The 12,151-nt window shown below is 46.8% G+C and overlaps 1 protein-coding gene across 5 annotated transcripts in view; it reads left to right on the forward strand.

Moving 5' to 3' along the window:
- The window catches only part of HLCS (holocarboxylase synthetase), a 232,744-nt gene that overhangs the window by 11,778 nt on the left and 208,815 nt on the right, over positions 1 to 12,151 (forward strand). The window contains exons 1-2 of one of the 5 annotated variants that reach the window (XM_064578982.1): positions 2,746 to 3,048; positions 6,548 to 6,685. The exons of 1 other annotated variant lie outside the window; for it this stretch is intronic. In XM_064578982.1, the coding sequence (XP_064435052.1) occupies positions 2,854 to 3,048; positions 6,548 to 6,685 (333 nt within the window). In that variant the 5' untranslated portion in view covers positions 2,746 to 2,853. Of the gene's footprint in view, positions 1 to 2,745; positions 3,049 to 3,786; positions 3,913 to 6,547; positions 6,686 to 12,151 lie in introns of those variants that run through there. 3 more of the 5 variants (XM_064579003.1, XM_064579005.1, XM_064578993.1) reach the window with 3 other exon arrangements.

The raw sequence follows: 12,151 nt of genomic DNA on the forward strand, positions 1-12,151 counted from the left end.
TATCATTTTGTAAAGCTTTTTCATTTTCTCATTCCTAACTTCTTAGCCCTGTGTTATCCTGGAGGGACTAAAGCCTTCCTCAGCGGGATTCATTCATTCCTTCCTCCAGTGACACAACGACCCAATTTTAGGCCTTGTGACCATGCAGGAACTCCCTTCCCAAGTGCCACGGTCCTGCAGGAAAGTGGAAGATACGGCTTCAGCCTTGCTCATCACTTACTGTCTTTCTTCTATTTCTGGTCCACTGTGATGCTTATCTTGTTTCTGAGGCTGGTTTTTGCTTTTCACATTCTCTCTTTTAAAATCTATCGTTGCTGGGCGCCTGGGTGGCTCAGATGGTTAAGTGTCTGCCTTCGGCTCAGGTCATGATCCTGAAGTCCTGGGATCGAGTCCCGCATCGGGCTCCCGCTCTGCGGGGAGTCTGCTTCTCCCTCTGCCTCTCTCTCTCTCATGAATAAATAAATAAAATCTTAAAAAAAATAAATAAAATCTATCGTTGCTGTATGCACTGGGAAAAAGTTCCTCTGTCACATGACTGTAAATCTGAAGTTCTGAAAGTAGGTTTTCTATACCAGTGTTTTAAAGCAGATGAATAAGTGGTCAGGGCACTTTAAACGTCTATCGTTGGATGAAGGAACACCTGGGAGTGGTGTAACTGATTGCTACTGCATTATGCCTTCTCCTTACAGCAGAGGCCAGAGTAGGAAGCGGCGCAGGGAAAATCTTTGCTATATTTCAGAATTGCTGGGGACGCTGTTTTCTTGCAAACTGCCTATTATTATTTTTTTATTTTTATTTTATTTATAATGTTCTGGGAGACCTTTTTTTTTTTTTTTTAAGACTTTATTTATTTGACAGAGACACAGCGAGAGAGGGAACACAAGCAGAGGGAGTGGGAGAGGGAGAAGCAGGCTTCCCGCAGAGCACGGAGCCTGATGTGGGGCTGGATCCCAGGACCCTGAGATCATGACCTGAGCTGAAGGCAGACACCTAATGACTGAGCCACCCAGGCGCCCTTATTATTTTTTTTGAAGATTTATTTATTAGAATGCGCACATGAGCTGGTGGGGGAGGGGCAGGCAGAGAGGGCAGGGGAGAGGAGAGCTGATCTCAAGCAGACTCCCTGCTGCATGTGGACCCTGACAGGGGCTCAATCCCATGACCCTGATCATGACCTGAGCCGAAATCAGGAGTCCACACTTAACTGACTGAGCTACCGAGGCGCCCTGCAAACTGCCTTTTAAAACAAATGAGGGGGCACCTGGGTGGCTCGGTCGTTAAGCGTCTGCCTTTGGCTCAGGTCATGATCCCAAGGTCCTGGGATGGAGCCTCATATCGGGCTCCCTGCTCCGCGGGAAGCCTGCTTCTGTTCCCTCTCACTGTCTCTGTCAAATAAAAAAAATCTTTAAAAAAAACAAAAAACAAATGAGGTTCCATGGGTGAGAGCTCTGTCACCATCAGGAATAATTATGCTTGTCTTAGGGATGAGAACATTGAATCATAATTGATGAGGTTCCCTTTTTCTTCTGGTCTTAGGATGTCACAAATTGGTGACCCACATGTGCAAGAACACCGGGCAGCCTTTTTAGTGCTGGTCTGTCTTCAACTTGTTTTCAGTCCTTATTTTAAAATATTTAGAGTAAAAAAAAAATAAATAAAATATATGTATTATATACAGTTGCATTGTATATATAATATATATAATTGCATTGTGAATTTATGTAATTTATTGTAAAATCATTTTTTTAAGGATTTTATTTATTTATTTGACAGAGAGAGACACAGCAAGAGAAGGAACACAAGCAGGCTTCCCCCTGAGCAGGAAGCCCCATGCAGGGCTCCATCCCAGGATCTTGGGACCATGACCCCAGCGGAAGGCAGATGCTTAACGACTGAGCCACCCAGGCGCCCCTGTAAAATCATTTTTGCAAGAAGGCCTAGAATAATCTAATAAACCCAGTCCCACTTTATTTTCCCAGCTGGACTGGGTAGAGGCTGTATGTTAGTTGAATAACTAACCAGTATGGTACTAGTTAATGTACACATACCCGCAGGCCCTTCTTCAATCTGCCTCCCAGCTCTCCAAGAAAGGGAGGCCAGACTTTGGCTTAAATCAGCCAAATGGGCCTAATCCCTGGTTTGCAACCTTATCAACCTCCTCTTCCTAACGCCTCCTTTCTCCCTCCATCACACCTTCCCCCACCAGTGTGGGGGCGGGGGGGGGCACCCAAGCTCAGGCCTCCCTCCTTACCCGCCCCAGCTCAGCCTCCCTCCATCCTCCCCCTCCCAGCCCCAGCTCGGCCTCCCTCCATCCTCCCCCTCCCAGCCCCAGCTCGGCCTCCCTCCATCCTCCCCCTCCCAGCCCCAGCTCGGCCTCCCTCCATCCTCCCCCTCCCAGCCCCAGCTCGGCCTCCCTCCATCCTCCCCCTCCCAGCCCCAGCTCGGCCTCCCTCCATCCTCCCCCTCCCAGCCCCAGCTCGGCCTCCCTCCATCCTCCCCCTCCCAGCCCCAGCTCGGCCTCCCTCCATCCTCCCCCTCCCAGCCCCAGCTCGGCCTCCCTCCATCCTCCCCCTCCCAGCCCCAGCTCGGCCTCCCTCCATCCTCCCCCTCCCAGCCCCAGCTCGGCTTCCCTCCATCCTCCCCCTCCCAGCCCCAGCTCAGCCTCCCTCCATCCTCACCCCTCCCTCCACCCCCCCCCCCCGCCCCCGGCCTTCCCCAGCCCGCGCGGCCTCACCCCTGTGGCGCGGCCTCTTCCGGCCCGCGGGAGGGCGGGCGTGGGGCGGGGCCGGGTGGGAGGGGAGAGCCGGTGGTGCGAGCGTCCGGGGATCGCGCCCCGCCGCTGGCCGGCCGGTCATGCTCATCACGCTGTGCTACCTCTACCTGTGGGCGCGCTGGGGGCGCCGACCGGCCGCGCTCGTGCGCGCCACGGTGCAGCGGCTGCGCGCCTCGCGCTGCTCCTTCACCTTCTGCGGCGCGGCCGCGCGGCCCCAGGGTGCCCGCGTGTGCCTGAGCCGCGGCGGCCGCGTCTTCTGCGTCGGCGAGAGCCAGGTGGGCGGGCGCGGGGCCGGCGGGGGCGGGGCGGGGCCGGGGGCGCGCGCGGGGGGCGGGGCCGGCGGGAGGCGCGGCCTCGGGGGCGCCGTCTGCCGGAAGCGCTGGCCGGCCCCGCGCTGCGCCCGGGCTGCGCGAACCGGGAGGCCGCGGGCTTGGGGTCCGTGCGGGGGCCGGGCCCCGGGGTTGCCTCTGCGTGCGATATCCTCGGGACCCCGGACGGGGGGGGACCAGCGGCCCGGAGCTGCGCCAGGCGACACTGTCCCCGGCGTGCCGGGTCGACTGTATGGGGAGGCATGGCTCCTGCCGTTCCAGATCTGGCGATTAGCACTGCCCACCTGGAGGGTCTTTTCTGACATCCTCTCCTCCACTGTGGCTGCGTTTGGGTTGAACCTGAATTCACAGAAAGACAGCAGATCGTCAGCCTCTGTCACATACCTCCGAGGGGACAAAACGGCCCTGTCAGTGGCGAGTTTTACCAACCAGGGCGCCCCACTTTGCATCTCTGGCTCCGGTTTGCACACAGACTTTGTTTTTGACCCAATACTTAGCCTGATAGCTGCAAGTTCAGCAGGCTCTTTCACCTGCGGGTCGTTTAGCAAAACTAATGTTCCCTTTCTGTAAAAGGGGACAGCAGTTCCATCCATTCAGCTGTTGGAGGTGGACCTCACGGTGCAGTTCTGCCCAGATTTCCACTGACAAAACTAACACTGTTTTCATTAGCATTTAAAAGTGTTTGCTTTTAATCGGTTTGTTTCCCTTTCCTCTTCCCTCCGGAAAGTTGGCTCACTTTTACCATTAAAGTAAGATTTTCTACGTGTGCGAAACCATAACACCCGCGTGGGAATTAAAATCTTATCTCAGGTTTGAATACTTTGTTGTATGCTTTTTTTTTTTTTTAAAGATTTTATTTATTTTTTTGAGAGAGAGAGAATGAGAGAGAGCACATGAGAGGGGGGAGGGTCAGAGGGAGAAGCAGACTCCCCGCCGAGCAGGGAGCCCGATGCGGGACTCGATCCCGGGACTCCAGGATCATGACCTGAGCCGAAGGCAGTCGCTTAACCGACTGAGCCACCCAGGCGCCCTACTTTGTTGTATGCTTAAGTATGGAATTATATCGTGCTACTAGCAAATCAAAAATACCCTTCCTTGTTAGTATACTATAACACACAGAAAATGAGTAACTGTTCTCTCAGTTCTGAGAGAGTGCTTAGCTAGGACCACTTAGATGCAAGACAGCGAGACACTCATTCCACTTGAGGGCTCAATGAACTAAATAGGGCTTAATTCTCTCAAGGAACCAAGATTGAGAGAAATAACAAAGAAAAATTGAGGGGTACATTTTTCTATTGCAGTGGTTTACAATCTGGATTCATTTACTTAAAAAAATAAACTTTAAGATGTCAATTAGAGGGGTGCCTGGGTAGCTCAGTCCGTTAAGGGTCTGCCTTCTGCTCAGGTCATGATCCTGGGGTCCTGGCATCTAGCCCCCCCATCAGGCTCCTTGCTCAGTGGGGAGCCTGCGTCTCCCTCTCCCTCTGCTGCTCCCCCTGCTTGTGCTTTCTCTCTGTCAAATAAATAAAGAAAATCTTAAAAAAAAAAGATTTCAATTAGAGTAAACATTTTGGACATTCAAAAATGTTGAGATGTAAATATTTTTAATTTTCTTGGAAGACAGTTTTACTTTTTTGAACATCTCCATGACTTTACTGATCTGTTAACTACCATAACTATAACCAGGGCTTTTCAGCTTTTTTCCTACTGCTCCAGCCTACTGTGGGGGCACCCCTGCCAAGCCAGCTTTGGGTTTTCAGGGATTCTGGAAACTGATGCTATGCTCCTGCTCTTTGAAGTTAACTTTGCCTCACCCTAGAGCTTTGCTCAGATGTCATTGTCTCAAGGAGATGTTCCTCATTCTTCACACTAGATGGGATGGGCCTGCGCTGTGCCCTCATACACTTTAAATCACCCTTCCTATTTCTAGTTTTTATCTTTTTCTCCCTAGGAATTGGGTCTTTTTAGCTTAGCTTAGCAGCTTGCCTTGTGATAGTCACTCAGTATTTCAGTGAATGTAGGAGTGGTTCGTGGTTGTTGGGTTTCAGCTCTGATGGGTAAGGCCTGTGACTGGAAAACCGGACTATTTGTGATTAGCTACTGTTGATGTAAGCTATGAAATATGGTGGGGCTACAGATTTGGTTTGCTAGCTACCTTGTCCGTCTACCTGGACTAAAGTAACTTTACAGAAATGAATCTTATGTCTTTGTTGTCTCCTTTCTTCATATATTTAGAACCAGATGCATAGAATGTGTATGTTTATATAACTGAAGTTCCCACAGAAATTGATAACTATAACCAAAGAGTTTATACACACTGGAAATTTTAAGCTTTTTGTTTAATATATACATGTTCTGTGTTTGAGTAAGATGGACAACTTTTTTGTTGTTAACGGCTATATTTTAAAAAAAAATTTTTTTTTTTTAAGATTTTATTTATTTGAGAGAGAGAGAATGAGAGACAGAGAGCATGAGAGGGAGGAGGGTTAAAGGGAGAAGGAGACACCCCGCTGAGCAGGGAGCCTGATGCGGGACTCGATCCCGGGACTCCAGGATCATGACCTGAGCCGAAGGCAGTCGCTTAACCAGCTGAGCCACCCAGGCGCCCTGTTAACTGCTATATTGATAATTATGTTAACCCATGGAGAGGGATTTTCTCTCCCCCAAATTTTCATTCATTAATTAGTTCAGTAGATATTTATTAATAGTCTACTATGTGCCAGGTTACTAGGCCCGGTGGAAACACCTTTTGATCCTCCGAGATCAAAAGGGCAGATTTGAATTGGTAAACAGGGTGTGGAGCCCGACCTTTTTTTTTTTTGGTGGTGATAAGAGGGCTCACCTCCTGCAGCCTTAGAGGTCAGCTTTTCTGCTCTGGATATGCATTGTTTTTAGTGGTTTAAAGCCTTTAAAATTCACTTACTGTCCTCTTAGAGAGGTTTCAGGAGGGAGAGCACAGATAAACGGACAAATCCAATCTGATAACCAATGCTGATGCTATCTATATCTATAATGGCTAGAGGAAATGGAAGAAGAGTTCTTCAGGCTTCTATTAGTAATGGGTTTCTTTTGACCGGCATGCACTCCTGAGCCTCCTCACCTTTAAATGTGCTTCTGAGTTGTGAGTTGGGAAGCTCCTCATGTTGTAAGCAGTAAAGAATGGTGGGGGTAAGTCCAGCTTCAGAACTAATGGTAGATCACACATATCTAGAGATGTTAAAATTGTCATGGATCATAGAAGGGATCCTGCAGGTGTTTAAACAGTCACAGTTTGACCAGAAGCTGAGGGTTAATATGGTATGTAGGAGGAGAGCATCCGATTAACTTATTTAGATCCCACCTGGAATTACAGAGGAGGGGAGGTCCCAGATGTTGATATATGTGACAGTTGTGATTTGAAGTGATATTGAATCCCCTTTTTGTGTGTTTCTTTCCCTCTGTCCAGTCCATTGATGACTTGAACAAATGGGCCCTGTTTCTTGTCTCTCCTTTTATACTTGAAGCAGAACACATAGCATTTGTGACAGAGAGCATTTGGGTGCAAGGTGAGAGTTTACAGAGACCGGCTTCCTCTTCAGAAACCGTGAGTAACATGTTCTTCACTTGTGTCCCAAAAGGAAATGATGTCTTTTTTTTTTTTTTTTTGATTTTATTTATTTATTTGAGAGAGAGAGAATGAGAGAGAGCACATGAGAGGGGGGAGGGCCAGAGGGAGAAGCAGACTCCCTGCCAAGCAGGGAGGCGGATGCGGGACTCGATCCAGGGACTCCAGGATCATGACCTGAGCCGAAGGCAGTCGCTTAACCAACTGAGCCACCCAGGCGCCCAAAAGGAAATGATGTCTTAACCAGAAGTAAATTTGTTTTTTCCCCTGTTCTTTCCTGGCCTTTGTGACCCCCTCTTTTGTGGACATTTTGGGTTAAAGAAAAATGTATTATTAAAATCATTTTCACCTGTTTCTTTCTATTTTTTTTAATGTGGCTGCTAGAAAAACTGCCTGGGTGGCTTGTGTTTGTGGCTCCCATCATGTTTTCACTGGGCAGCGTGCTGGAGGGGCATCTAGCCCATCCCTCCACTTCTTCAATTTGGCCCGAGTGGTTAACTTATATCGCCATGCACTTCCTAGACATCTCCCCTGGAGTATTCTGAAAACACTTCAAACTTAATAACCTGTCTAAAAGTAGTTGCTTCTATTTCTCTGATGGAAAAAAAAAGAGAGTCTCAGAGGAACACCCCAACCTGTTCTTCCTCTCACCTTCTGCGTCCTTCCTGCCATGCAGGTCCAAATTCTACTGATGCCCCTTCCCTGGCCGTCTCCACTCGCCTCCTTCATTTCCACTCCTTGTTTCGTGCTCAGCTTCAGATCTTTTGGTCTAAACCATGGAAATGTTGTCCTGTCTTGTGCCCGTGGGTTTTTCTCTTGATGGCCAGAGTTCTCTTTCTAGACACAAATCCAGGGAAACACACTCTTGCTCAAGCTTCAGGGGGCGCCTTCTCACCAGACATGGTCATGCCCTTAGGCCCCGTGGAAGTCTGACCTAAGCCCCTCTCGTGGGTGTCTTCCGCTCGGGTATCTGTGATGAGTCCTTGCCTTGCTGCTTTCACTCAGCCACCATGTGATCCCTGCCTGTCACTTGATAATCCAGCAGGGGTTTTGCTGATGATAGCCATTGTCACTGGATTTCCATTTTACAAACACCATCTTTAAGCCATTGTATTGGGATGAGAGAAAAGGAAGAGAGGAGGAAGACTAGACAAAAATTGACTAGAATTCAAGGTAGACTGAAATAAGGGCCACAAGATGGGTAAAGATATTTAAAGGAGAGCAAGAAACTGTGTTTGGGGGGCGCCTGGGTGGCTCAGTCGTTGGGCGTCTGCCTTCGGCTCAGGTCATGGTCCCAGGGTCGTGGGATCGAGCCCCACGTCAGGCTCCCTGCTAAGCGGGAAGCCTGCTTCTCCCTCTCCCACTCCCCCTGCTTGTGTTCCCTTTCTCACTGTGTCTCTCTCTGTCAAATAAGTAAATAAAATCTTAAAAAAAAAAAAGAAACTGTGTTTGGGACTCCGAAGGGGCTTACGGTTTGGCAGGTGGCCCGAGAGCCACCCTTGTGCTGTGACACTCCATTTCCTCCTGTAGCCTCCTGATGTTTTATCGAGCCTTATATAGACTTAGGATTAATTCTTTCTTTTCTTTCTTTCTTTCTTCCTTTCTTTCTTTCTTTCTTTCTTTCTTTCTTTCTTTCTTTCTTTCTTTCTTTCTTTTTCTTTTTCTTTCTCTTTCTTTCATTCCTTCCGTTCCTTCCTTCCTTCCTTTCTCTTTCTTTCTTTCTTTTCTTTCTTTCGGATAAGGAGAAGCAGGTTCCCCACTGAGCAGGGAGCCCAGATGTGGGACTTGATCCTAGGATTCTGGGATCATGACCTGAGCCGAAGGCAGTTGCTTAACCAACTGAGCCACCCAGGTGCCCCTTAAAGGGCATTTCTTTCTTTCTTTTTTTTTTTTTTTTAAAGATTTTATTTGTTTGACAGAGAGAGACACAGAGAGAGAGAGAGAACACAAGCAGGAGGAGAGGGAGAAGCAGGCTTCCCGCGGAGCAGGGAGCCGGATGCGGGGCTCAATCCCAGGACCCCGGGACCACGACCCGAGCCGAAGGCAGACGCCTAATGACTGAGCCACCCAGGCGCCCCTTAAAGGGCATTTCTAAAGCCACCAGCTGCTAAGTGGCAGATAGTTTTAACCAGTGTCCATACCCTTTTTAGTAGCCAGAGGAATGCATTAGTAGTTTTAAAGAGATCTAGACTTTGCCGTTTCCTAGTCGTTAACAGCAAAGCTTATATTAACCTGAGGCCAATCCAGCAATGCTCGTAGCTCTTCTCCTGTGTTCGGTAGAAAGACGCCAACTGGTGATGTGAAGTTTTTTGGTGAACTCAAGCGTAATTTTCATATGCAGAAGATAAGACTATTCAGAAACTTCCTTTTTATTTAAAACAATGATTTTCAGTGTATTAAAATTACAAATTAAATGATCAATTAGGTTGAAATGTGAAATGGCCAATACTTGGCTTTTTTTTTTTTTTTTTTTTAACCTATGAAGAGTCCATTCATGGTAACCTAATTGTTCTGATTTGGGCTTTTAAGTCCTAATTTACCATTCTTAGAAATTTAACAAAAGTTTGTGATCACGTTTGGTGGAATTTCTGAATAATATTTGTCCTGTTTAGAAGCTCAAATATCTTAAAACATTGTATTTTATTTTGGGACTCTAGCTGCACAGACTTGGATTAATCCTAATCCTTGATCAAAATGTACTCTCATCATTGGTTCATGCATGGCCCTCACTCACTGACAAATTTGAAATTATATAATAAATACCCACGAATTCACCACTGAGTATGGAAATGGAACATGTATACCTATGTGATCCCCCAGAGTCTATCCACCTATTCTGCCTCCCCTGCCCCTATCTTCTCCCTCCCCAAACCAATTTCTTTTTAAATACATAAGTCATCTGGGTGAACAAACATCATCTTTCTGAACACTTACATAATTCTTATCAATTATTAAACGTAGAGTAAGCTTGATGCTTTCTTAGATATGCTAATATTACTTGTTTATTTAGTAAGATTTCACCTTAAAACCAAGGCCAAAATTTCTAAAATATTGCCATTACCTAAAATAGGTGCAGGTTCCTCCTTAACACAAAATGTGACTGCTGTGTTCTTGATTTCCTAAATTGTTGTTCCTTAATTGTACATCTTTATGGGGTTCAAAGACATAGAGCATCTGAAGGAACATAGTTACTGTGTTATGGAGGGTACAGGCTAAGCTACTGTAACAGAGACCCAGAACTGCCGCAGAGCAAAAAGCTAGAAGTTTCTTTCTCCCTCAGCGAGACGGTTCTGCTCTATAAGGCCATCCAGGGACCTAGTTCCCTTCTGTCATGTTGCTCTGTCATCTCCCCTCTGCCAGCCTCATTCACTCTCTAGGTAGAGGCTGGTTCGTACTACCCCCGCCACTGTTGTTGGCCTTATGCACATTCTAGCCCCCCAGGTTGGGGGAAGAGAGGGGGTGGGGGCCAGCCATTTTCCTCTTTAAAAACTCTGATCCAGAAGTTTCACAGGCCACTAATGTACCTGTTCTGTTAGCTGGCAGGGCAGGCTGAGAACTTCAGTCCTAGCTGGACAGTCATGGGTTGAAGGGAAGAATGAAAGACTAGATACTGGGAGATAATTAGCATTTCTCACAGTTACCATTTCATTTAACATATGTTCTAATGAAGATTTAATTAAGATCTTGCTTAATGGCAACAACTTATTTCTTAATTTTCTGAGGTAGAAAGGAAGACAGCTACTGTCCAGATAATTCATTTTATTTATGATCAGAGGGTTTGGTGGCTCTTGCAACCAGGAGCCGGAGACATTCAGAGCTATTTTTTTGACCACTCTGGCTATTACATCGTACTTCATTTTATAAGTTGGGCCTTAAAACTTATAAAGGAATTGATCTCAGGCACCTGCCTGGGCTCAGTTGGTAGAGCATGCAACTCTTGATCTCAGGGTTGTGAGTTCAAGCCCTGCATTGGACATGGAGCCTACTTTAAAAAAGAAATTGATCTCATAGCTCACTAACTCTGCAGTTCTCATTTGCGTTGATTGCTTAATGGGATTTTGCATTTTGGGGGGCTTCTATGAATCTATGTATTTTGCACTTAACTCTAAAGTCATTTGAGTTGGGGTTCGTGGGTGGCTCAGTCATTAAGCAGCTGCCTTCGGCTTAGGTCGTGATCCCGGGGTCCTGGGATCGAGCCCCACATCCGGCTCCGTGCTGCTCCGCGGGAAGCCTGCTTCTCCCTCTCCCACTCCCCCTGCTTGTGTTCCTTCTCTTGCTGTGTCTGTCAAATAAATAAAATCTTTTTTAAAAAAAAAAAGGTCATTTGAGTTTAACAGGACCCTAAGATATTAAATTGAAAATATATATGTAAGAAAGACTTTTGAACTTGATGAGATGTCACATTCTTTCATATTTCTAGGATTATGGAACTCTTACAGATATTTAAAATATCTTCTTGAATTTTGGATATCTCAAATGGCTTTCTTTTTAAAAAAAAAATATATTTTATTGACTTATTTGAGAGAGAGAGAAAGCACAAGAGGGGGGAGGGGCAGCGGGTGAAGGAGAAGCAGACACCCTGCTGAGCAGGGAGCCCGACATGGGGCTCAGTCTCAGGACCCTGAGATCATGACCTGAGCCAAAACCAAGAGTTGAACGCTTAACTGACTGAGCCACCCAGGTGCCCGTCAAATGGCTTTCATTTGTGGTCATTCTACAGACCCCAACAACAAATAAATGAATCTTAGGAATTCAGCTGTTAAAAAAAATGTAGCATTCATATATTCGTATTTTCACTAAGTCATTCATTAACATATTTATTGAACATCTACTCTGTTCCAATTATTTTGCTAAGGTTCCATAACAAATACCAGTGGAGCATGGTAGATTCAGCTCAATTTTCAGTATCTTCTGTAATGACATTAGCAGTCTTGTTTAGTAAGAATCAATGACCCAAAAGTCATACATAATTCTTTTGTTGCCAGAAATTCACTTATGTTCCTTGTACTCGCTATCAAGACATTCATTCATTCATCCAGGGTTTATCAAGTGTTTATTACATGCCAGCTTGTGTGCCAGGGCTGGAGTTATGTGTCCTATGGAGATGCAAGGTGCATTCAGAGACGATGGTTCCTGTCAACTTAAGGAGCTCACAGTGTGGGAGGGAAGACAGCTAAGTAGATGAACAATTACAATTCAGGACAAGTGCAATGGGAGGGCATGGATGGGGTGGTGGTGGTGGTGGGCAACCTATCTAGATAGGGGTGAGGTCAGGAAGGACTTTCCGGGGGAGGTAATATCTGAGTTTTAACGGAAAAACAGGAATTTGGTGCAGAGGAGGGAAGGGCTTCCCAGCAGAACGGCAGGTGCAGTAGGACGCGGAGGTTTGCACCTGGGGACTGGTTCAGTACAGTTGCATCTACAGTAACATGAGTAGGGGGAGTG

The sequence above is a fragment of the Mirounga angustirostris genome, unplaced genomic scaffold, assembly GCF_029215605.1.
Source record: "Mirounga angustirostris isolate CCGP_5_RB_7025 unplaced genomic scaffold, mMirAng1.0.hap1 SCAF_1, whole genome shotgun sequence".
In the NCBI taxonomy this organism is placed as follows: Eukaryota; Metazoa; Chordata; class Mammalia; order Carnivora; family Phocidae; genus Mirounga; species Mirounga angustirostris.